Source organism: Chiloscyllium plagiosum, unplaced genomic scaffold, assembly GCF_037043375.1.
Source record: "Chiloscyllium plagiosum isolate Xiang-an unplaced genomic scaffold, Cpla_swu_hap1 HiC_scaffold_4, whole genome shotgun sequence".
Lineage (NCBI taxonomy): Eukaryota > Metazoa > Chordata > Chondrichthyes > Orectolobiformes > Hemiscylliidae > Chiloscyllium > Chiloscyllium plagiosum.
In genome coordinates this window covers 77,051,279-77,076,161 of record NW_028270142.1, presented here as the reverse complement: position 1 = coordinate 77,076,161, position 24,883 = coordinate 77,051,279, and the positions used below count along the sequence as shown (strand labels likewise).

At 42.2% G+C, this 24,883-nt stretch overlaps 1 protein-coding gene across 7 annotated transcripts in view; it reads left to right on the top strand.

The window, feature by feature from the left end:
* LOC122549101 (lipoxygenase homology domain-containing protein 1-like) overlaps positions 1 to 24,883 on the top strand; it is a 326,386-nt gene that overhangs the window by 109,093 nt on the left and 192,410 nt on the right. For all 7 annotated transcript variants that reach the window (XR_015756989.1, XM_087986387.1, XM_087986386.1 and 4 more), the window contains 2 exons: positions 18,218 to 18,296; positions 20,476 to 20,554. Coding sequence is in view for 6 of the 7 variants with exons in the window: in XM_087986387.1 (XP_087842513.1) it covers positions 18,218 to 18,296; positions 20,476 to 20,554 (158 nt within the window). In the remaining variant the exon portion in view is untranslated. The remainder of the gene's footprint in view (positions 1 to 18,217; positions 18,297 to 20,475; positions 20,555 to 24,883) is intronic.

Genomic DNA, 24,883 nt, shown 5'->3' with positions numbered 1-24,883 from the left:
CTTGCAGGGCATTCCATGAACTCACGACTTGCTGAGTAAAGAATCTACCCCTAACATCTGTCCTATACCTACCACCCCTTAATTTAAAGCTATGCCCCCTTGTAATAGCTGACTCCATACGTGGAAAAAGGTTCTCATGGTCAACCCTATCTAAACCCCTAATCATCTTGTACACCTCTATCAAGTCACCCCTAAACCTTCTTTTCTCCAATGAAAACAACCCCAAGTGCCTCAGCCTTTCCTCATACGATCTTCCTACCATATCAGGCAACATCCTGGTAAACCTCCTCTGCACCCGTTCCAGTGCCTCCACATCCTTCCTATAGTATGGCGACCAAAACTGGACACAATACTCCAGATGCGGCCACACCAGAGTCTTATACAACTGCAACATGACCTCAGGACTCCGGAACTCAATTACATTTACACGATCTCTGTAATAGCTCGGAGTTATATTTGTCTGCATTTGTCAGTTGAAAATATCATTTTCCAAAGAGTAGTTTGCTATTAACAATGCCCTACATTTTGCATAAAACCTTTAAACTCTGTTGGTTTATTTGCTTCCCAAAGATGCAGAGGGCTGTCCATTTGACTTTAGCTAGAGTCCTAGACTCCTATAGCATGGAAACTCAACTAATCCATGCTGACCAGGTTTACTAATCTGAACTAGTCCCACTAGCCTACATTTGGCCCATATCCTTCTAAACCTTTCCTATCAATGTACCTGTCAATGCCTTTTTAATGTTGCACTTATATGTGCCTCGAGCAGCTTGTCCCATATACGTACCACTCTCTGTGTGAAAGAAGTTGTCCCTCAGATCTCTTTTTAAATCTTTCCCCTTTCACCTTAAATATATGCCCTCTACTTCTGGATTCCCTTACCCTGAAAAGAACATGGCTATTCATCTTATCTATGAATCTCATAATTTTATAAACTTCTAACAGGTACCTTTTGAGCCTGCTATCCTCCAGGAGAAAAGTCCCAGGCTCTCCTTTTAACCCAGACTTCCAGTCTTCGCAACAAACTTTTTTTTTTTTTGCACCCTTTTCAATTTAATAACATCCTTCCTATAACAGAGCTACCAGAATTGTATGCAGTACTCCAAATGTGGCCTTATCAATGTCTTGTACAGCTATAACATGGCATCCAAACTCCTGTACTCAATGCTCCACCTGATGAAGGTAAGCATGCCAGACAGCTTCTTCACCACCTTGTCTACTTGTGACACCACTTTCAAGAAACTATGTACCTGTACTTCTTGGTCTGTTTGACAGCACTCCCCAGAGCCCTACAATTAACTGTGGAAGTCCTACCCTGGTTTGTCTCACCAAATTGCAACACCTCACATTTATCTAAGTTAAGCTCCATCTGCCATTCCTCATCCCATTGGCCCAGTTGATCACGATCCCGTTGTAGACTTATATAACCTTCACTCTCCACTATACTACCAATTTTGGTGTCACTTGCAAACTAACTAACAATACCTCCTGTTATTCTCATATGAATCATGTATATAAATGATGAAAGACAATGAACCCAGCACCAATCCTTGCAGCACAGCACTGTTCACAGGCCTCAAGTCTGAACAACAAATCACTATCACCAGTTTGTGTCCAATCATCAAGCCAATTTTGTATTCAATTGGTTACCCCTCCACGGAACTCATGTTACTTACTAACCAATCTACCATGAGGAACCTTGTCGAAGGCCTTGTCTTTATCTGACAATTTGGATATCATTGCCATTAATCAGAAAGAAAGGATTCCACTCCCAATGTCAAATTATTTGTGATGTAAAATAATGGATATTGAGCGTCAACATACAACAATTAGGAAGCTGCCGTGACATTTGCATCCTGTGAAATTCAACCATCATGCAGGGATTCAAGAAGCTGAATTGAGGAATAGTTTCTGACTAGGACAAAAGTTAGTGTAGTTTCTCAAAAAGATTAATTCAAGTGCCAGGCAAGCCTGCAAATGCCTGGCAAAGGATAGACCGGATCAAAAAGTTGAAGTTCTAAATTGGAGGAAGGCTAATTTTGACGGTATTAGACAAGAACTTTCAAAAGCTGATTGGGGCAGATGTTTGCAGATAAAGGGATGGCTGGAAAATGGGAAGCCTTCAAAAATGAGATGAGAGTCCAGAGACAGTATATTCCTGTTAGGGTGAAAGGAAAGGCTAGTAGGTGTAGGGAAAGCTGGATGACTAGAGAAATTGAGGTTTTGGTTAAGGAGAGATCAAATGAATCTTTAGAGTATAAAGACAGTCGGAATATACTTAAGAGGGAAATCAGGAGGGCAAAAAGGGAACATGAGATAGCTTTGGTAAACCAGGTTAAGGAGAATCCAAAGTGATTTTATAAATTATACATTAGCAAGGTTAGATTTCGGCTTATGCCCGAAACGTCGATTCTCCTGTTCCCTGGATGCTGCCTGACCTGCGCTGTTCCAGCAACATATTTTCAGCTTAGATTTCATGGAATACAGGGAGAAATAGCCATTTAGATACAGAACTGGCTCGAAGGTAGAAGACAGAGCATGGTGGTGGAAGGTTGCTTTTCAGACTGGAGGCCTGTGATCAATAGAATGCCACAAGGATCCGTGCTGGGACCACTACGTTTTGTCATTTATATAAATGCGATGGATGTGAACATGGGAGGTATAGTTGGTAAGTTTGTAGCTGACATCAAAGTTGGAGATGTAGTTGACAGTGAAGAAGGTTACCTCAGAGTACAATGAGATCTTGATCAGATGGGCAAATGGGCTGAGAGTGGCAGATAGAGTTTAAATCAGATAAATGTGAGATGCTGCATTTTGGACAAACAAATCAAAGCAGGATTTGTGCACTTACTGGTAAGGTACTAGGGAGTGTTGCTGAACAAAGAGACTTTGGAGTGCAGGTCATATTTCCTTGAAAGTAGAGTCACAGGTAAATAAGGTAGTGAAGAAGGTGTTTGGTATGCTTTCCTTTATTGATTAGAGCATTGAGTATAGGAGTTGGGAGGTCATGCTGCGGCTGTACAGAACATTGTTAGGCCACTTTTGCAATATTGCATGCAATTCTGGTTTCCTTCTTGTTGGAAGGATGTTATGAAACTTGAAAGGGTTTAGAAAAGATTTACAAGGATGTTGCCAGAGTTGGAGGATTTGAGCTATAGGGAGAGGCTGAACAGGCTGGAGCTGTTTTTTCTGGAGCGTCGGAGGCTGAGGGGTGACCTTATAGAGGTTTATAAAATTATGAGGAACATGGATAGGGTAGATAGACAAGTTCTTTTCCCTGGGGTGGGGGAGTCCAGAACTAAAGGGTAAACATTTAAGGTGAGAGGGGAACGACAAAAAGGGACCTAAGGGGCAGCTTTTCATGCAGTGTAGTGCGTGTATGGAATGAGCTGCCTGAGAAAGTGGTGGAGGCTGTTACAATTACAGCATTTAAAAGGCATCTGGATCGTTATTTGAATAGGAAGTGTTTCGGGGGATATGGGCCAAATACTGGCAAATGGGACTAGATTAGGTTAGGATATGTGGTCGGCATGGACAGGTTGGACCGAAGAGTCTGTTTCCGTGCTATACGTCTCTGTGACTCTATAACTATGACTAATTAATTGGTCCAATATAGTAACATCCTATAAAGACACTGTTGGTGAAAGGCAAATTGAAAATGTAGATTATTTCACATGCAACTCCCAGCAGGCAGGGAACCCACAGTTTTTTTGCTGTAACCAAGAAAGGGACCAAAACAACTTCCACCTGTTCAAAATCCCAACAGTAGCTGGTGAAAGTTAACTAAAAATCCTGAATCTGTGGGACTTTGACCACACCCATTCATATTGTTCTATTGTTGCTTGTAATGTTCCAATATTTAAAAACAAAACCAAGGGCTCAAGCTATTTACTCTACTGCTTTGGTAGGCTGCACTCTACCTCTACTTTAAAACCTCTCTTCAAACAAATGCAGGACAAAATAACCACTTAATGACACAACATTGTCACACTCCCTTATGTGGCACTCATTGGCCCAACCACTTCCATGATTGGGCACCACCTTTGATCTGGTCTACTGTGCTTCAGTTCGGGTCAGATTTGGGCTGGGGCCACTACATTCAGGTCATGGGCTGCAATCTCTATGCTTAGGGTAGGGATGGGGCCCAGATACTGTTAACCACTTGTAGTACCACAAATACTCTGCTCCAGCAAAGACCTGGTCTCAAGGTTGCTGAATCATTGAAGTAAAAGCTGTGTTGAAGATTGTACAACAAAGATTCACTAAGTTGGTTCTTAAGATGTGAGGGCTGTTTTATAACAACAGGCTGAGTAAACTGCAAATCTGTGTTCTTTCTGAAGGTTAGAACAATGAGGAGCGGTCTCATTGAAAAATATAAGATTATGATAGGGTTTGAGGGTAGGCACAATGGTTATTTTCCTGACTGTGGAATCTAGAAAATGGGGACATAATCTCACAATAGTGGGCTGATCATTCAAGAATGAGATGGGGAGAAACTTCTTCAGTCAAAGAGTAGTAATTTTTTGTAAAACTTTAGCCATAGATTTGTGGATGCACCATCATTGAACTATTCAAAGGCTGAGATAACGTAAATCTACCTCAAGGAATCTGGAATTGGACAGGAAAGTGGAGTTGAGGCAACAGATCAGCCATGATTATTTTGAAAGACAGAACAGGTTCAAAGAGTAAAATGGTGTGATCCTTATCTTGATTCTTATAATGGAAATTCCTGTCAAGAGGATTACTACACCGGGAAATTGTGAACCACAGTCCCTAGAGTCCATAATAATGCACACGTAGATATGTTATTAATTGAAACTGTCAGTATTGTTAGATAGCATCTAACAGTGCTGAGATTTTCAGCATCTAAAAAGAAAGAAGAATATGTCAGGTACAGACAACAGAGATTGAGTGAATACTTAGGAGAGTATAAAGACAGTAAGAGTATACTTAAGAGGAAAATCAGGCAGGCAAAAAGGGAACATGAATGAGTTTTGGCAAATAGGGTTAAGGAGAATCCAAAAGGAATTTACAAATATATTAAAGACAAAAGAGTAACTAGAGAGAGAATAGGGCACTAAAGATCAGCATGGATGCCTATGTGTGGTACTACAGGAGATGGGGAGATACTAAACAAGTATTATGCATCAATGTTTGCTGTGGAGAAGGACAAGGAAGATATAGAATGTAGGGAAATACAGTGGAGTGCCACAATGCTTGATGCTGGGTCCACTACTTTTTGTCATTTATTTAAATGATTTGGATGTTAATATGGGTGATATAGTTAATAAATTTGCAGGTGATACAAAAATTGGAGGTATAATGGACAGCCAAGAAGGTTACCTCAGAGTACAATGGGATCTTGATCAGATGGGCTGAGGAGTGGTAGATTGAATTTAATTTAGATAAATGTGAGGTGCTCCATTTTGGAAAAGCAAATCAGAGCAGGACTTATACACTTAATGGAAAATTCCTAGTTGCTGAACAAAATGACCTTGGAGTGTAGCTTCATAGTTCCTTGAAGGTGGAGTTGCAGGTAGAAAGGATAATGAAGAAGGTGTTTAGTATGCTTTCCTTTATTGGTCAGTGCATTGAGTATAGGAGTTGGTTGGTCGTGTTGCAGCTATACAGGACATTGGTTAGGTTTTGGAATATTGTGTGCAATTCTGGTCTCCCTCTGGTAGGAAGGATATTGTCAGACTTGAAAGGGTTCAGAAAAGATTTACAAGGATGTTGCCAGGGTTGGAGACTTTGAGCTATAGGGAGAGACTGAATAGGCTGGAGCTGTTTTCCCTGGAGTGTTGGAGGCCGAGGGGTTACCTTTATAGAAATTTATAAAATGGATGGGCAGGGATAGAGTAAATAGACAAGGTATTTTCCCTGGGGTGGGGGAAGCCAAGAACTACAGGGCATAGGTTTAGGGTGAGAGGAGAAATATTTAAAAGGGACCTAAGGGGCTTTTTTTTAATGTAGAGGGTGGTGCATGCATGGAATGACCTGCCAGAGGCTGGTACAATTACAACATTTAAAAGGCATCTGGATGGATTTGTGAATAGGAAGGGTTTAGAGGGATATGGGCCAAATGCTAGCAAATGGGACTTGATTCTAGTTGGCATGGACGAGTTGGACTGAATGGTCTGTTTCCATGCTGTACATCTCTATGACTCTAATTGCTTCCTACTACAAAACACAGCTTTTCCATTAACAACTACACTTGCAAATAAAGATGATTTGAAATCAATACCCACCAAACAGATGGCACGACATCAGTTTAGTAGCTATGATATAATTGTGTTAACTGTCATAATCTGGTTGGGTAAGAAATATACTGATGGAAATGCACTTGTCTATATAAACAAAACCTCTATACTTAATAAACCAGAGAATAAATACAGTCTCAGTGCTGTAACAGAGAAATGTCTAAATGCAAATAAAGTCTCAATGAATAAAATATGTGCATATTTAACTTCTGTATGTTACTGCAAAATAAAAGCATCCTCCATATATTGCAGAGATTATTATCTTGAAGCTTGATATTATGCAAACGTGAACCGGCCACAGTCAGTGACCTAGATTTGAGTAAGTGTAAGCCAACCATAACCCAATTGTTAGAATGCCCAAAATGACCCTGAATAACTGTGAAAAAGCTAAGTTCATGTTTAACTTAACATGATCAGTATTACATAAATCAAAGCAGTCAACCTTTGTTTCCCAATATACTCTTCTCGGTGCTCTTCCATCATCTAAGTTAAAGCTTCATTAACAATGCCATGAGGGCCAAGAATTGGCAATTTTTGAGATGTCGATTCTATACTGAATAGCCATGGAATTGCAGTGGGTCTCAACTCATGACAGTTGGTCCTGACATGTGGAGACCAGAGCCGATGGTGTAATTTGAATTCAATAAAAATCTGGAACTTAAAGTCAAATAATGACAATAAAATCATTGCTGATCATCTGGTTCACTCATGTACTGAACAGGAATTTGCTGCTCTCACCTGGTCTGGCCTATGTGGGCTTCTAGATCAGGAGACTCGGCTTTCCTCACAAATGGCTAAGCAAGCCACTCAATTGAAATAACGGCTAGAAAGTCTCAGAAAGGGAATGAAACCCAATGAACTAACTGGCATCAATCTAGGAACTGAAAATAATAATGACAAACTTGCATAGTCCACTTTACATCTGGGGTTAGTGCCAACATTGGGAGAGCAGTAGCCTGCCTTGTATTCATGCTCACATACAATGAGCTTACATACAATGTTCCAGATACTGCCAACACCAGCCCTATCGATGGGATTAGGACATGTCCAGCAGAGGTTGGTATACTTTGGAAGGAAGTTGCCCTGACATTCCCAAACATTGATTTTAGACCCTATGAAGTTTCATGATATCAGATTAGCAAGGAAAACTCCTGTTCATTGCCATATTCCCCCTCAGCTGATGGATTAGTACTCGTCCATGTTGAACTTGGAGGAATTGCTGAGGTGGCAAAGGTGCTGAACGTACTCTGGGTGGGAGAATCTCAATCTCCAGCACTATAGCATGAGTTACTCAAGTCTAAAGGATGTTACTGCTGGATTAGGTGGTAAGGGAGCTAATGAGAGATAAACCTCATCCTCACCAAAACAATTAAGGGGAAGCTCTGCATATCAGTGCAAAAGATAAGGCTGAAGCATTCAGATTCCAGAAAAATCACATAATCGTAGATGCCATTTTTCATCCAATTTGAGAACAACAAATGCTGGAAATCACAGCGGGTCAGACCTGCATCCATGGAGAGAGAGCAAGCTAACATTTTGAGTCAAGATGACTCTTCATCAGAGCTGAAGCAGTGTGGAGGGGCATTTATGCTGTAGTTTTTGGGGAGGGTGGGGGTGTGGCAATTGCGGGGGATAGTGGGTGCAGGGTGCCAGTGAAGAAAAGATGTTGTTACTTCAGATTAAACAATCAGAATGTGAGAATGGCAGAGCAATGGTGTGTCTCCTGCCAGACTGAAAGGAGATTAAGTGGTATGGGGGGAGGGGACAACATGATAACATACTAAAAAAAGGGAAGATATGTTCACAGTTTGAAGATGAGATTTTCGTCCAGCTTGCACTGTGATTCACTGCAGCATGCTGATAACAGATATCTGGACATGTGTGCAGGACACTGTGTTAAAATGACCGGCTACAGGTAGATCAGGGTCCTGCTTATGCACAGACTGGAGGTGTTCTGTAAGGCAGTCACCCTATCTGCATTTGGTTTCTCCAGTGTAGTGTATTGGATGCAGTGAATACAATACATAAGACTGGAGAAGGTACAGATGAAATGCTGCCTAACTTGGAAAGTAGACAAGCAGGAGGCTGGAAGAGCACAGCAAGCTGGGCAGCATCAGGAGGTGGAAAAGTCAACTTTTCAGGTATAACCCTTTTTCAGGAATGGAGGTGGGGGTAGGGGGAGCTGCAGATAAACAGAAGGGGGGAAGTGTTATGGTTGGGGAGAGAGGCGGAGTGGTGAGGTAGTGATAGGTGAATACAGGCGGTAGGTACAACTTGGTAGGTCGATAGGTGGAATGAATCTGGTTGGTAGTTGGAAGGAGGGTCAGTCAGAGGGATGGAAGGGAGAAGGAGGGAACATGACACAGGAGATGACCATTTGGCCCATTGCACTTAGGCTGGCTCTCCAATTGCATAAAATGGTGAAAGCCATCTCCTGTCTTCTCCCCCAACCTCATGTTGCTCCTTTTTTATTAACCGTTTCTCTTTGGATATCATCATTGAACCTTTGTCCAAAACAGTCGGTCAGTGGATGCCAACCCTAATCAGCTGCTGTGTTGAGGAAAAAGAGCTTTACTTTTACCAGTTCTGAGGAAGGGTCAATCAGCCCGAAGCATTAACTCTGATTTTTCTCTACTGATGCTGCCAGACCTGCTAAACGTTTCCAGCAATTTCTGTGTTTGTTTACTTTTACCTGTTAGTCGAAATCACTGTCCCCTTGCATTGGATCTTTTTTGTGAGTGGAAACATTTTTTCCTGATTTAATCTGCTCAAATACCAACTGGGAATTATCAACCAGCCTATTAGTGGGTGTAATCCTTCATCAGAGCAAAATGTTGATTTGGCCTAGATTCCACCTCTTCAGTGGCCTTTTATTGGCAGTGAAATTGCCAAGGACTGGAGCTACTGAATTCTCTCTCTAAACTGCAGTGTCTCTCTAAGGTGCCCCTTAAACCTTCCCCTCTGACCTGGCTTTCGACCATCTGCCTTAATATCTCATGATCAGTCTTGCTGCCAAACCTAAATCCAGCTTTTGGTCCATGGATTTGTGCTTTGAGATATTTTGGTATGTCAAAGGTGTTATGCACATGTAACATGTCTTTGTGTTGGGAAGCTCTGGTTTTGTTCTAGTTATCCTGATTGACACAAACCAGATCCACCCTAGACACAGAATGGATTGATGAGCACCCAGGCAAGCTATTTTGTATTGGAGCGAACATAAATAAAACTTCTTCATGTTAAATGGCTTACTGACCTTCCAGCCATGGTTAGGATTGTGAAATTAATTTTCAATTGTTCCAACAGAGAATTGTCTCTGGCATAATGGGCTGAGTGGCCACCTCCTGCCCTGCAAACCTTTATCCTTGTAAATCTTTTATGAACTCTTTCAGGAAGGATGTTGTAAAACTTGAAAGGGTTCAGAAAAGATTTACAAGGATGTTGCCAGGCTTACAGGGTTTGAGCTACTGGTGGAATGTTCTGATGAAAACAGTCATCCTAAAGTATTGTCCTGCATTTCTTTACCAGAAGTCAGCCAACTTGTCGGATATTTTCTGTTTCTATTATTGGGGTGATAATATTGCAGATGCATTGGTGATTAGTGTTGCTCAGAACAACAACCTCTGAATATGATTAAATGCTTGCAGCTTATTCCTAGTTTGATCCTAATTTAATTTGAGGCTGCACAGGACATTGGTTAGGCCACTTTTGGAATATTGTGTGCAATTCTGGTTTCCCTGCTTATAGGAAAGATGTTGTGAAACTTGAAAGGGTTCAGAGAAATGTTGCAAGAATGTTGCCAGTGTTTGGAGGGTTTGAGCTATAGGGAGGGGCTGAATAGGCTGGGGCTATTTTCCCTGGAGCGTCAGAGGCTGAGGGGTGACCTTATAGAGGTTTATAGAGGGGAGTCCAGAGCTAGCGGGCATAGCTTTCGGGTGACAGGGGAACTTTTTTCACGTAGAGGGTGGTGCATTTATGGAATGAGCTGCCAGAGGAAATGGTAGAGACTACTGTACAGCATTTAAAAGGCATCTATATGAATAGGAAGGGGTTACAGGGATATGGTCCAAGTGCTGGCAAATGAGACTAGATTAATTCAGGATGTCTGGTCAGAATGGACGTGTTGGACTGAAGAATCTGTTTCCGTGCTCTACATCTCTATACTCGTCCATAATCATGGTTTCCCACTGTGGTTGACAGGATCCTCAACCGCATCCAGCTTATCACCTGTGCTTCTGTCCTTGCTTCTTCCCATCACTCACAACTGCATGATCAGTTCCCTTGTCCTCACTTTTCATCTCACCAGCCTCCGCATAAAAAGGATCATTCTCCATCATTCCAGATAACTCCAGCAGAACACCACCGTCAAGCACGTCTTCCCCTCACTCTCCCTGTCTGCATTTCAGAGGATAGTTCCCTTCAGGACACAACTACCAACACCACCCCCATCTCTACTTTCCATGTAACCACAGAACGTGCAACACCTGCCCCTTCACCACCGCCCCTGCTCTCTTCATCCAAGGGGCTGAATAGTCTTTCCAAATGAAGAGTCTCAACTACCCTCCGAGGACCCTTTCTCACGTCTCCAACCTTCCTCATCCACCTGGACACCCCCTCCTGGCCTCTTACCACTCTAAACCCCTTGATTACTGACTGCTCACGCGATATCAGCTGCTTGATGTCTCCACCCCCCCCCACCAACTCCAACCTCACCTCCTTTGAACGTGCAGCGTTCCACTCTCTCGGCACCAAACCCCATTTCACTATCAAACGCACTGACAAAGGCGGTTGTGGTCTGGAGGACAGACCTCTTTGCCGCAGAGATCTCCAACACCATGTCCTACCTCCCCTTTGATCACGACCCTACCGTGGCCCATCAGGCAAAATCACTCATACTGTTCATGACCTCATTGTATCTAGTGATGTCCCCTCCACCGCCTCCAACCTCATAGCCCACCAGCCCCTCACTGCCCAGTTCTGCCTGCTCCCCAAGATCCACAGTCCCAATGACCCTGGTTGACACATCATCTCCACATGCTCCTGCCCCCCTGAACTCATTTCTTCCTATCTTGACTCCATCTTCTCCCCCTTGGTCCAGTTAGTTTCCACCTATGTGCGGGACACCAATCACGCCCTCCACCTCTTTGGAAACTTTGAGTTCCCCGGCCCACAGCGTTTCATCTTCACCATGGACGTTTAGTCCTTATACACCTCCATTCCCCACAAGTACAGTCTGCAAGTCCTCAGTTTCTTCCTCTCCAACAGACCCATCTAGTTCCCCTCCACCAATACCCTCCTCTGCCTTGCTGATTTAGTCCTCACCTTCAATGACGTTTCCTTCACCTCTTCCCATTTCCTTCAAATTCAGGGAGTGGCCATGGGCATTCACATGGCTATGCCTGCTTCTTTGTCAGCCACGTCAAACAGTCCCTCATCAGTATATACACCGGTACTGTTCACCAATTCTTCTGTCGTTACATTGATGCCTGCATCGGTGCTGTGCTGCATCCTGCACACAGGCTGAACTGGAGCAGTTCTTCGACTTTGCCAAAAACTTCCACCCTGCCGTTAAATTCACTTGGTTTATCTGGACCCTTCCCTCCCCTTCCTTGACGTTTCTGTTTCCATCTCCAGCAACAGTTTACAGATTGACATTTATTACAAACCCACCAACTCCCATAACAGCCTGGACTACACATCCCCTCACCCAATATCTTGCAAAAGCTCCATTCTGTTTTTGACATTCCTCTATCTCTGTCATATCTGCTCTGTCAAGGAGACGGTCCAATCCCAAGCATCTGAGATGTCCACCTATTTTAAACCATGTGCTTTTCCCCCCTTTATCATCCAGGCAGCCTTTCACCGCATTTCCTCCATTCCTGGCTCCATTGCTCTAAATCCTGATCTGTCCAAACATAATAATGACAGGGTCCTGCTTGTCCTCACTTTCCACCCCACTTGTCTCCGCATCCAATCTAACTCCAACGAGACTCCACCACCAAGAACATCTTCTCGTCTCCACCTCTTCCGCAAGGCCCATTCCCTTCTCCACTCCTTGGTTTGTGGCACCCTCCCCATCAATCCCCCCGGTACCTTCCCCTGCAACCGTAAAAGAGGCAAAACCTCCTGACACGCAACCTTCCTCACCTCCATCCAGGGCTCCAAAAGTCCTTCCAGGCGAGACAGAAGTTCACCTGCCCATCCTGCAACCTGGTTTACTGTATCCGATGCTCCCGATGTGGTCTTCTCTACATCAATGACACCAAACATAAACTTAGGGAATGTTTTACTAAGCATCTCAGCCGGCCCCGTAAGGGCAAGGCTAACCTCCCAGTTACTGCCCATTTCAATTTCCCTTCCCACGCCCTGTCCAACATGGCTATCGGTCTCTTCCATTACCACAGTGAATTAGATCATAAATTGGAGGAAAAATACCTCATCTTCTGCCTGCGCAGCCTGCAGCCTAGAAGACTCAACGTTGAGTTCTCCATCTTCAAATAACTTTCTCACCCATCGCTCGACTCCCTTTCCAGCTTGGCCTTCTCCCTCCCATCGCTCCAACTAACACCTTCTTCCAACTACCAGCTGGATTTATTCCTCATATCGAACTACCAAATCATTTCTACCACGTGTATTCAACTATCACTACTACACCACTCCACTCCTCTGCCCACCCATAACCCTTCCCCACTCTTTATCTGCAACTCCCCCTTTCCCAACTCCATCCCTGAAGAAGGGTTATACCTGAAACATCAACTTCTCCAACTGCTGAAGCTGCCTGGCTTTCTGTGCTCTTCCAGTCTCCTGCTTGTCTACTTTCCAAGTGAAATATAGAACAGATCTAAAAGTTGGTTTTAAATTGGAGAAAGGCTAATTTTGATGGTATTAGGCAAGAACTTTCAAATGCTGATTGGGGGCAGATGTTCACAAGTAAAGGGATGGCTGGAAAATGATAAGCCTTGAGAAATGAGATAATAAGAGTCCAGAGACTGTACATTCCTGTTAGGGTGAAAGAAAAGGCTGGTAGATGTAGGGAATGCTGGATGACTAAAGAAATTGAGAGTTTGCTTAAGAAAAAGAAGGAAGCATATGTTAGGTATAGACAGGATAGATCGAGTGAATCTTTAGAAGAGTACAAACGAAGTAGGTGTATACATAAGAGGGCAAAAAGGGGACATGAGATAGCTTTGGCAAATAGAATTAAGGAGAATCCAAAGGGTTTTTACAAATACATTAAGGACAAATACATTAAGGACAAAAGGTTAACTTGGAAGAGAATAGAGCCCCTCAAAGATCAGCAAGGTGGCCATTGTATGGAGCTGCAGGAAATGGGGGAGATATTTAACAAATATTTTGCATCAGTATTTACTGTGAAAAAGGATATGGAAGATATAGAATACAGGGTGATAGATGGTGACACGTTGAAAAATGTCCATCTTACAGAGGAGGAAGTGCTGGACGTCTTGAAACACATAAAGGTCAATAAATCCCTAGGACCTGTACCCTAGAATCTGTGGGAAGCGAGGGAAGTGATTGCTTGGCCCCTTGTTGAGATATTTGTAACATCGATAGTCACAGGTGATGTGCTGGAAGACTGGAGGTTGGCTAACGTGGTGCCACTATTTAAGAAAGGTGGTAAGGACAAGCCAGTGAGCCTGATGTCGGTGGTAGGCAAGTTGTTGGAGGGAATCCTGAGGGACTGGATGTACATGTATTTGGAAAGGCAAGGACTGATTAGGGATAGTCAACATGGCTTGTGTGTGGGAAATCATGTCTCACAAACTTGATTAAGTTTTTTGAAGAAGTAACAAAGAGGGTTGATTAGGGCAGAGGGGTGGACGTGATCCGTATGGACTTCAGTAAGGCATTCAACAAGGTTCCCCATGGGAGACTGGTTAGCAAGGTTAGATCTCATGGAATACAGAGAGAATTAGCCATTTGGATACAGAACTGGCTCAAAGGTAGAAGACAGAGGATGGTGGTGGAGGGTTGTTTTTCAGACTGAAGGCCTGTGCCACAAGGATCGGTGCTGGGTCCATTACTTTTCACCGTTTATGTAAATGATTTGGATATGAGCATAAGAGGTATAGTTAGTAAGTTTGCAGATGACACCAAAATTGGAGGTATAGTGGACAGCAAAGAAGGTTACTTCGGATTACAACAGGATCTGGACCAGATGGGCCATGGCAGATGGAGTTTAATTTAGATAAGTGCAAAGTGCTGCATTTTGGGAAAGCAAATCAAAACAGGACTTGTACACTTAATGGGAAGGTCCTAGGGAGTGTTGCTGAACAAAGAGACCTTGGACTGCAGGTTCATAGTTCCTTGAATGTGAAGTCACAGGTAGATCGGATAGTGAAGAAGGTGTTTGGTATGCTTTCCTTTTTTGGTCAGAGTATTGAGTACAGTGGAAACTCGATTATCCGAACGAGATGGGCAGGCACTATTTCGTTCGGATAATCAAGTATTTGGAAAATCGATTAAATGCCTTTCCTCTGGGGCTCGGTGTTTTAAAGTCTGCTCCCCGTTCAGGAGACTAGCAGCAGCACACATTGCGCGACACCCAACCGCCAACTCCACCCCCCTGCCCGCCTACCCATATCCAACAGCGTCCCCCCCGACACCCTCCCGTCCAACACTGCCCCCGCCCCCAGCACAAAGAGCGCAAGACTGCGCCCCCAACCCGGTCCAAACCCGCCCCTGCCCCCAACCTGGTCCAAATCCGCCTCCTGACCCATTCCAGACCCACCCCCTGCCCCCACCCCACAACACAGTCCAACCCTTCCCCCCCCCCGCTGCCCGCCCTACAACACATTCCAACCCTGCCCCCCAACCTGGTCCAACACCACCCCGCCCGCCCCCCCAGCACGAGCCCCTGCCCCAACAAAGCCCCCCGCCACCCCACCCCCTCCGTCCCATCCCGTTCACTCCCCGCTCCTTCTCCGGGGCATCTGGACTGCACACCAACAAGACTGCTGCAGCTGCCTTTGTGGGGTAAGTCTCCGAATAGCACGCGCGTGCACACGCACAGCCAGATGTCCACACACAACGTTTTACTGCAAATGTTTGACAGGTTCCGTGTTTGTCCCTGCATAGGACAGTGTTGGAGAGATTATTCCTGGGACGGGAGGGATGAGAGGGTGGTGGTTCGGGTACACCCCTCTAGAGAACCCCGGGGAAAGTGTGGGGACAAAGAGAGAGTGGAAGGTAAGTCATTTGGAGACGGTGCCTGTTTAATCACTGTAAACAAAAGACGCGATCACTGTTGGAAACATGTCTTTGATGTAATGTTTCTACTGGGACCTCGAGATCGCCTTCCGATAGTCCGATTTTTGGATAATTGGTATTCGGATAATCGAGGTTCCCCTATACAGGAGTTGGGAGGTTATGTTGCGGCTGTACAGAACATTCATTAGGCCACTTTAGGAATATTGCATAGAAGGATGTTGTGGAATTTGAAATGATTCAAAAAATATTTACAAGGATGTTGCCAGGGTTGGAGAATTTGAGCTATAGAGAGAGTTTGAATAGAATGGGGGTGTTTTCCCTGGAGCGTCGGAGGCTAAGGGGTTTACAGAGGTTTATTAAACCATGAGGAGCAGGGGAGTCCAGAACTAGAGGGCATTGGTTTAGGGTGAGAGGGGAAAAATATAAAAGAGACCTAAGGGGCAATCTTTTCACGCAGAGGATGGTACGTGTTTGGAATGAGCTGCCAGAGGAAGTGGTGGTGGCTAGTACAATTGTAACATTTAAAAGGCATCTGGATGGGTATATGATTAGAAAGGGTTTGGAGGAATATGGGGTGGATGCTGGCACGTGGGATTAGATTTGGTTGGGTTATCTGGTTGGCATGGGCGTGTTGGACTGAAGTGTCTGTTTCCATACTGTACATCTGACTCTATGACTCTAAGTAGCATTTCATCTGTACCTCTTCCAATTTTATGTATTATATTCACTGCACCCGATATGGTCTATTCTACACTAGAGAAACCAAATGCAGGTAGGGTTACTGCCTTGCAGAACACTTCCAGTCTGTGCACGAGCTGGACCCTGACCTTCCTGTAGCTGGTCATTTTAACATAGTGCCCTGCGCACATGTCCAGATCTGCAGTGTTCCAGTGAATCACAGCGCAAACTGTGCAAACAACATCTCATCTTCAGATTAGACACTTTATAGCCTTCTGGATTTAATATGGAGTTCAACATCTTCAAATTGTGAACGTTTCTTTCCTTTCTTTTAACATTTTATCATGTCTCCCCCCCCCCCCCCCCCCCCCTCCCAATCCCACTTAGTCACCTTTCAGTCTGGCAGGAGACACACCATTGTTCTGCCATTCTCACATTCTGATTGTTTAATCTGAACTATCAACATCTATTCTTCACTAGCACCCTGCACCCACTATTTTCCGTAAATGCACCCCCCACCCCAAGCTACAGCATAAATGCTGTCCCCACTACACTTTACTTCAGCTCTCAGTCATCTAACTTGAAACATTAGCTTGCTCTCTCTCCATAGATGCTGTTCCACCCACTGTGATTTCCAGTATTTGTTGTCTTCAGTACAGATTCCAGCTTCTGCAGTAAATTTTTCCTTCATCTAACTTGATTTGTTCTATGTGATATCAAACAACAATGGATGCTGCAATGGGTGTGGGCCCAGATAACATTCTGGCAATAGCTCTAAAGACATGCTCCAGAAGTTGCTTAATCTCTAGCTGAGATGTTTTAATGTAGCTGCAACATTGGCATCGACCCAACAACGCGGAATATTGCTTGGGTATATCCTGTGCACTAAAAGCAGGACACATCCAACCCAACCAATTACCACTCCACCAATCAACTCTTGATCATCAGGAAAGTGTTGGAAGGTATCATCAACAGTGCTATAAAGCAGCACATGCTCAGCATTAACCTGATGATCCATATGGATTCATCTGCTCCTCGGATGCTGCCTGACCTGCTATGCTTTTCCAGTGCCACACTGTTTGACTCTGATCTCCAACATCTGCAGTCTTCACTTTCTCCTCAGCAATAACCTGCTCAGTGATGTCTAGTTTGTGCTCCTACCTGGTCATTTTGCTCTTGATCCCATTGCAACCTTGGTCCAAGCATGGACAGAGCTGAAAATGTGTTGCTGGAAAAGCGCAGCAGGTCAGGCAGCATCCAGGGAACAGGAGAATCGACGTTTCGGGCCTAAGCCCTTCTTCAGGAATTCCTGAAGAAGGGCTTATGCCCGAAACGTCAATTCTCCTGTTTCCTGGATGCTGCCTGACCTGCTGCGCTTTTCCAGCAACACATTTTTAGCTCTGATCTCCAGCATCTGCAGACCTCACTTTCTCCTCCAAGCATGGACAAAAGAGCTGAATTTCCAAAGGTGTGGTGATATTGAGTGCCTTAATATCAAGGCTGCAATTAACTGAGTGAGGCATCAACCAAATACTGGCAAGATGACAGGCATCATATCCTTCTGTTTCAAAGGTAGTGAAGACTCTTGTATTGTCTGAGGCAACAACTATAAGATAAAGAAGGCCAAAATTACTTTCAATAATGGACATGTCTGATTCTTGGAAAACAATTGAAATCACAGTGGGTGGAACAGCATCTATGGAGAGAGAGCAAGCTAATGTTTCAAGTTAGATGACTGAGAGCTGAAGTAAAGTGTAGTGGGGACAGCATTTATGCTGTAGCTTGGGGTGGGGGGTGCATTTACGGAAAAGTGAACCATGGCTAAAATACGTTATTTTTAAATTGGTAAATTTGCGGATGACACCAAGGTTGGTAGAATTGTGGATAGTGACAAAAAATGTTAAAGGGAGCATCAAATTCAGCCCATAGAAATTGTTATAGAAATTGTCATGTAGTTGTTTTGTATACATGTAATAATTTTAAAATGTTGCATCATTGATAATCAATATTTTACTTTAAGCGTATATATAACATTTCTTTATTATTTGTTATAGACTGATATCTTCTATGTGAAAGCTGTACACCTTGGCAACTTACAAAAGCTTGTGATTGGCCATGATGGCTTAGGTGCAGGTCAGAAGTTTTTCAATGATTTTTACTTCTTAAAACTACAGAGAACTTTCAAAGTTTGCAGCTCTCATTTGCCATAATGCAGTCTCTCAGAATTGAAAACAATGGCTAGATTTGAATGGTATAATGTCCTTGATTAGAAATGTAGTGTTATTTGTTTAATGGAAAAAAGGCAACTGTTAATAAAATAAGGAGCATCTAATAGCATTTTGATTGTAATGACTAGTTGGGTAATGCAGATATCTGGATTCATGATCCAGGCAAAGTGAGCACTGATCCCAACAAGGTAGTTTTAGAATTTAAACTCTGTTTAAGAAAACAATGTTGAAGTAAACATAAGCTGCTTTCCAGTAAAAAGTGCCATGTGTTAAATGATGTATGGATTCTTGGTAAGGATAACATTGCATTGCCCATACCCAGTCTTCATTTTCAATGAGCAAGAGCTGGTACAAAGATATTTTAAAATTATACCATTTACTTTTGGTAGATCTCTACATTGTCCTTAATCATTCCGCTCTGCAAAATAAGGGCGAGGCAAACCAAATGTTACCAAAGTTTATGGAATACAAATAAGATAGTGCTGGTGGAGTAGGCAACGTCCAGGCTCCTGTGCCCATGCGTGTCCTTTTCATTCACTTCTTTTATCTTTTTCCCTTTTCCTCTTCTTTTCTCAGTTTTATTTAGTTTTCGCTCAAACCTACCTGATCAAGAGAGCTGTTCAGTAGGAAGGCAATTTTGATTGTATCTAAAGTGGCAGGGGCATCTTCAGAGGCAGAGTGGCTACAGAGTCGACCAGCCTGTGAAGCCTGGAGAGGGACTCTCTCTTCTGTGTGGAGTGAGCCCCTGGAAGCGACATGGCATGGACTGGTACAGCCCAAAGCAGGACACTGGCAGTGGCATTGTGTGGGCTGATGAAGCCCAGAATGAGGCTCTTGCTTCCACATTGCGTGGGCTGGTGTAGCCTGGAGCGACAGCATTGTGTGGGCTGGTGAAGCCCGGGTGGAACTGTCGCAGCAGAGAAGGAGAAGTTGGGCTGTACTTAAATCATCTTTTTTTAAAATTTAAGTTAATATGAATGGCGCTTTGCATGGTGATGGTCCACACTTCTCACTGTACTTCATATTGGATACACGTGATTCAATTCAGTTCAATTCATTAGCCTCAGAATAATTGGGCTGCTTGGAATTTCACAGTGCAGAAAGGGACCATTTGTTTATGTTGTACACTTATGTTATCTTATCTCACTCTATCTCATCTTACCATTCTACTCTTTTTTTTGTACTTATCCAGTTTCCCATTAAGCTACATGGAGGCTATTCATCTGGATTATTCAATAGGCCAGTAAATTCCATAATATCAGTGCACTCTAAGTAGTGTTTATTTTGAATCCATTGTTTGTTAGTGACAGTACATATGGGCCCAAATTTTTGAACTACTTCACAAGTGAAAACATTCTGTCCACATCTACCTTATCAAACTTTTTCTTAATTTTAAAGACCTTTAATATATATTCTTTCAGTCCCATTTCTAGAATAAAGAACATTCCTGATAGTTGTGCCCTTGTGGGTTTTTTTTTATCATCTTTTAACTAGCATTTTTAGCATAGGCTAGTGCAAATTGAATGTTTTTTTCCTCATTGCTATTTGTGAAGAAGTATTTTATCAGCATTTACTCTCCTTCCATTGAGTTTACACTTTGGGATTGCATTGGGGGAAAAAAAATGAATAGTTTTTTTTAAGTTTAATAAATCAAAGTTATTTAATTATACTTACAGTGAATTGGATTAAAAAAAAACTGGTCCCTTAACTGGTTAGAACTGAATTAAGGTATTTGTCCTTTTTAGTCAACTCTAAGATTTTTTTAAGTTTAACTTTCCATGTATTCATGGGATCAGTGCAGATTTATGTAGTTTTAAAGTTGTTGCTCATTTTTATTTATATATATTTTATATATATATATAAACTAAAAGAATTTGCTTTACCTCCCGTTGATTTTTTTTGATATATTAGATATAAAGTGAATTATATTTAATGTGAAATAAAGTGAAGGTTTATGTTTCATCATGTCATTCTTCAAACATCGCAGTTTATCTTCTTTGTGATTTTGTAAATTTATCACAAGCATGAATGTCCGCTGCTCTATATGTTCTGCCCAGTCTTACAGTTTCCTTTCTATTTCACAGGAAATGGCTGGTTTTTGGAGAAGGTTAAAATAACAGACACAATTAAAGAAAGCAAAGGATTTATTTTTCTTTGCCACAGGTTTGATTTAAAAATCTGGAACCCTCTCTGTGGTGAAAATACTAGATAAAATTAATTTAGATTACTAGCAGTTATAGAACCCTAACACATTAACTCTTTTAATATATTTTGTTAAATCTAGGGATGACTTTGTAGTCATGGATTTGGATTTTCACGTCAGGTTATTTTGGGAGCCATTTAGATTGCGAAGTGGGAACTGATTCTTTAATTTCCATGCCGATTCTCATGTCCATCAATTTTTGCTGGCATGGGATAAGATTGGGTAGCCAGCTCTCACACAGCACTTCCACTTGTGAGATCTGCACACTTGTAAGTGGAAAGAAATATGCTTTATTGAATGCAACTTTATTATAGAGAATGATTTGAGAAATCATCTTTCTTAGAATCCTACAGATACAGGTTACTGTTGATGTCATCTGATGTCTCTATGATCTAACTCCTTTGGACATCCACAGTGGCTATACTTAACAGCATAGGTACAATTCCTTTAATATGACCTATTGTTTCAAGAGAACTGAAGGGTCTGCTCCACCCCCACTCAATGATATCAGTGTCTGTTAATTGAAGAATATCTGAACTTATATAAGTAGCCCCACTTACTAAAGAAACCTAATGATTAGCAATCATATCTAAGGTTTCCAAATCACTTTACCTTTGTAGTGACATGTGGCATGCATCTCACCATTAAGTCTGATTCTTGTACTTCATGAACCAGAATTGAGGAGTTTCTGGCCTCCTATTTTGAGGAGTTTCTGGCGTCAACCATGATGTAACGCTGAAATGAATTGAACTGTCTTGTGGTCAATTGATCACAGGCTCAAAATTGGATGTATTAAATTGATCAATAGCCAGAGAAATTAGGCCTGGCAGAAAATTAGCCATGCTAACTTAAATAGCAGCTATTGGCTGCAAAGAACAATGGAAAACAAGGTCAAAGAGATCATGAACGTTCAAGAGGAACCACTTACAAACAATCGAGGATTATGTATTTGAGAGGTGTCAGAAAGTCCAGCTAGTGCCTGAGGATATGCACTTGATACCTCCCCAGCATGGAAACAGTGAATGGTGTTGGCAGAACACAATTGAATGTTTTGTATGCTACGCATGAAGCCATTGGTCAAAGGTCAAAGAACAGTTAGAACGGTCCAGGGTGTGAGGGATAAATACAGATCAGGAAGCCAGACCCTCAGCAAAGAGAGACTCAGGGCAGAATATCCAGGAGAAGATCCTGCGCGATCCATCTTTGTGGAAAAGAGCTAACCTTACATCAGAGAGGGAGGAGATTCCAATGTTCAGAACAAACACATGCATTGATGCAGGTCATATCCTTTCTCAGATGAATAGAGCTAGATAAAGAGTAAATAATATTGGATTTGGAAAATGGTCTTATGGTGCTTTTAATAAGGACTATTTGGTTCATAAAATAGAGTTCTGTATCCCTTTAACTGTCTTTACTACATAAACTGGCTAAAGTGTCCAAAGTATAGTCAACAGTCTTCTCCCAACAGTCTCATTCAATTTTAAAAAGTTTCATCTGCCTTTAACCTTCAATATATGTATTTTTAAATTTATTTCATGGGCCTATTACTTGACACAAGGAGAATATATCTTATTCAATTTGGTTGTCCAGAGTTTCAGGTGCTTCTGCCTGACACTGACAAATTTTTGAACTGTAAACTTTTGAAATGAAATCTCTAATGGCTGTTTCAGCAAACTGCCTGAAATTGGTGTGCATGGCATTCTACATCTGTGACCACACAGGAGTGTTATCGATGTGGCCTTTTCTCATCACAATGTGGAAAAAGAGCTATTGTTCTATCTTGCTGAACCATTTCTGACTATTAAACCTGACTGGCTCCTAGACCATTCTCTGACTTTCACATAAAATAAATGTGTTTTGCATGGGATTTTTGGCCTATCTGGCATATATTCCATATAGTCTGACATGGATTTATCCTGTACCCCAACACACTATGGACCTGTTTGAAATTCTCCTTTGATTAGTACTGTTAGCAGTCTGCAAAATTGTTTATGAAGGATTTCATTTTTTTCAGTACCCTTGCTTAAATTGTTTGCATTTTATTAATCTATAATGGGGATACCTCCTAAATTTAAAAATTAACTGGGATGGACAAATTTAAAACTCTAGACATTAATTATGCCATTGGGTGTTGCAATTTATTCCAGAGCACCTTGTTTGGCAAGAATAGCATTGTTACTGCCATTGATCATTCACAATAATATACTGATCTAATCCTTCTTTGTCTTTTTATTGAGACCAGCCACAATATAGTACCTGCTGAATCTTTGGTGTCAATTTACCCAATACACAGCCTGGGTAAGTTGACACCAAACTTCCATATTTCTGAATATCCATCACTGATGTATTTGCAATATGGACCATGACAATTGACGTAATCATATCTATCTTGCCTTTTTCCAAGTGTTAAATAGATATACTCTCTTAATCCTTTTTTAAATGTTTAACCTTTTCTATAGGCTTCAGATTTATGGAAATGCATTTAATCCCTGTGGCCACTCAGCTGCTTCCAGTTGATAATTGCATATTTTGTTGTCAGCCTTCTCGCACTCCTCAAGGATATATATCCTATCAAAAAGATAAGCTTGTGAGCAGAGGGGGCAAGGTTGGCTTATTAGTAAGAAATTAAAGTAAATCAATAGTAAGAAATGAAGTAGGGGCTCACGAGGGAGCAGGCAATGCTGGATTTAGAGTATAACCTGGTGTGTGATTAATAAGGGAGCTTAAGGTGAAGGAACCCCTAAGTGGCAGTGATCATAATATGATTGAATTTTCTGTGCAATTTGAGAGTGAGAGGATAGAATCAGAGGCAACAGTATCACAGCTAAATAAAGGCAACTACAGTAGCATGAGGGAGAAGCTGGGAGAGGAGCTTAGCAGGAAAGCGTGGAACTGCAATGGTAGGAGTTTCCAGGAGTAATTCAGGAGATACAGCAGAGATTCATCCCGAGGAAAAAAAAGCATGTTACAGGGAGGATGAGGAAACCATGGCTGACTAGGGAAGTTAGGGATAGTATAAAAGCAAAACAGAAAGAATATAATGTGGTGAAGGGAGTAGGAAATCAAAGGATTGGGTAGCTTGCAAAGACCAACAGAGAATAACTAAAAAAAGGGAGAAGATTAAATATGAGGATAAGTTAGCCAGTAATATAAAGGAAGGCTTTAAAAGTTTCTTTAGATATATAAAAGGCAAAAGAGAGGCAAAAGTGAAAATTGGGTTGCTGTAAAATTATGCTGGAGAGTTAGTAGTGGGGTACAAGGAAATGGCTGAGGAATTGAATAATTACTTTGTTCAGTCTTCACGATGGAAGACATGTAATATTCTAAAAATTCAAGAGAGTGAGGGGGCAGAGCTGAGTATGGTGGCCATCACCAAGGAGAAGGTGGTAGAAAAACGGAATGGCTTGAAGATGGATAAACCATCTGGACCAGATGGACTACATCCGAGAGTTCTAAGGGAGATAGCTGAAGAGATAGTGGAGGTGTTAGTGGTGATCTTTCAGTAAGATCTTTTAGAGGACTGGAAAATTGGTAACGTAACACCGGTGTTTAAAAAGAGAGTAAGGCAAAAGACAGAAAATTACAGACTGATCTCCCTAACCTTGGTCATGGGTAAGATCCTGAAATCCATTGTGATGGATAAGATTTCTAAATATTTGGACGTATTAGCTTTCGGAGCGCTGCTCCTTCATCAAGTAGCTGTGGGAATGATGTTAAGAAAGAGCAGTGCTCTGAAAGCTAGTGCTTCCAAATAAACCTGTTAGACTATAACCTGATGTTGTGTGATTTTTAACTTTGTCCACCCCAGTCCAACAGCAGCACCTTCATTTAAGCAGCACATTCTGAATACTTGGAAGGGTATGGTAAAATAGGGCAAAGTCAGCATGGTTTCATTAAGGGGAGGTCATGCCTGACAAATCTGCTAGAATTCTTTAAGGAATTAATGAGCAGGTTAGACCGACCTGTTACATAACCATGTCATCTACCTGGACTTCAAGAAGGCCTTTGACAAGGTGCTGCATGGTAAGATAAGGGCCCATAGTGTCAGAGGCAAGATGCTAGCATGGATAGAAACTTTGCTGTGGTGGGGAAAGCAGAGAGTGGGGATAAAAAGGTCCTTCTCAGGATGGCAAGGCTGTGTTGGGACCACAACTTTTCACTTTATACATTAACAACTTAAATGAAGGAACTCAAGATATTCTGGCTAAGTTTGCAGATGATACAAAGCTAGGTAGAGGGACCAGTCACATTGAGGAGACGGGAAGGCTACAGAAGGATTTGGAAGGTTA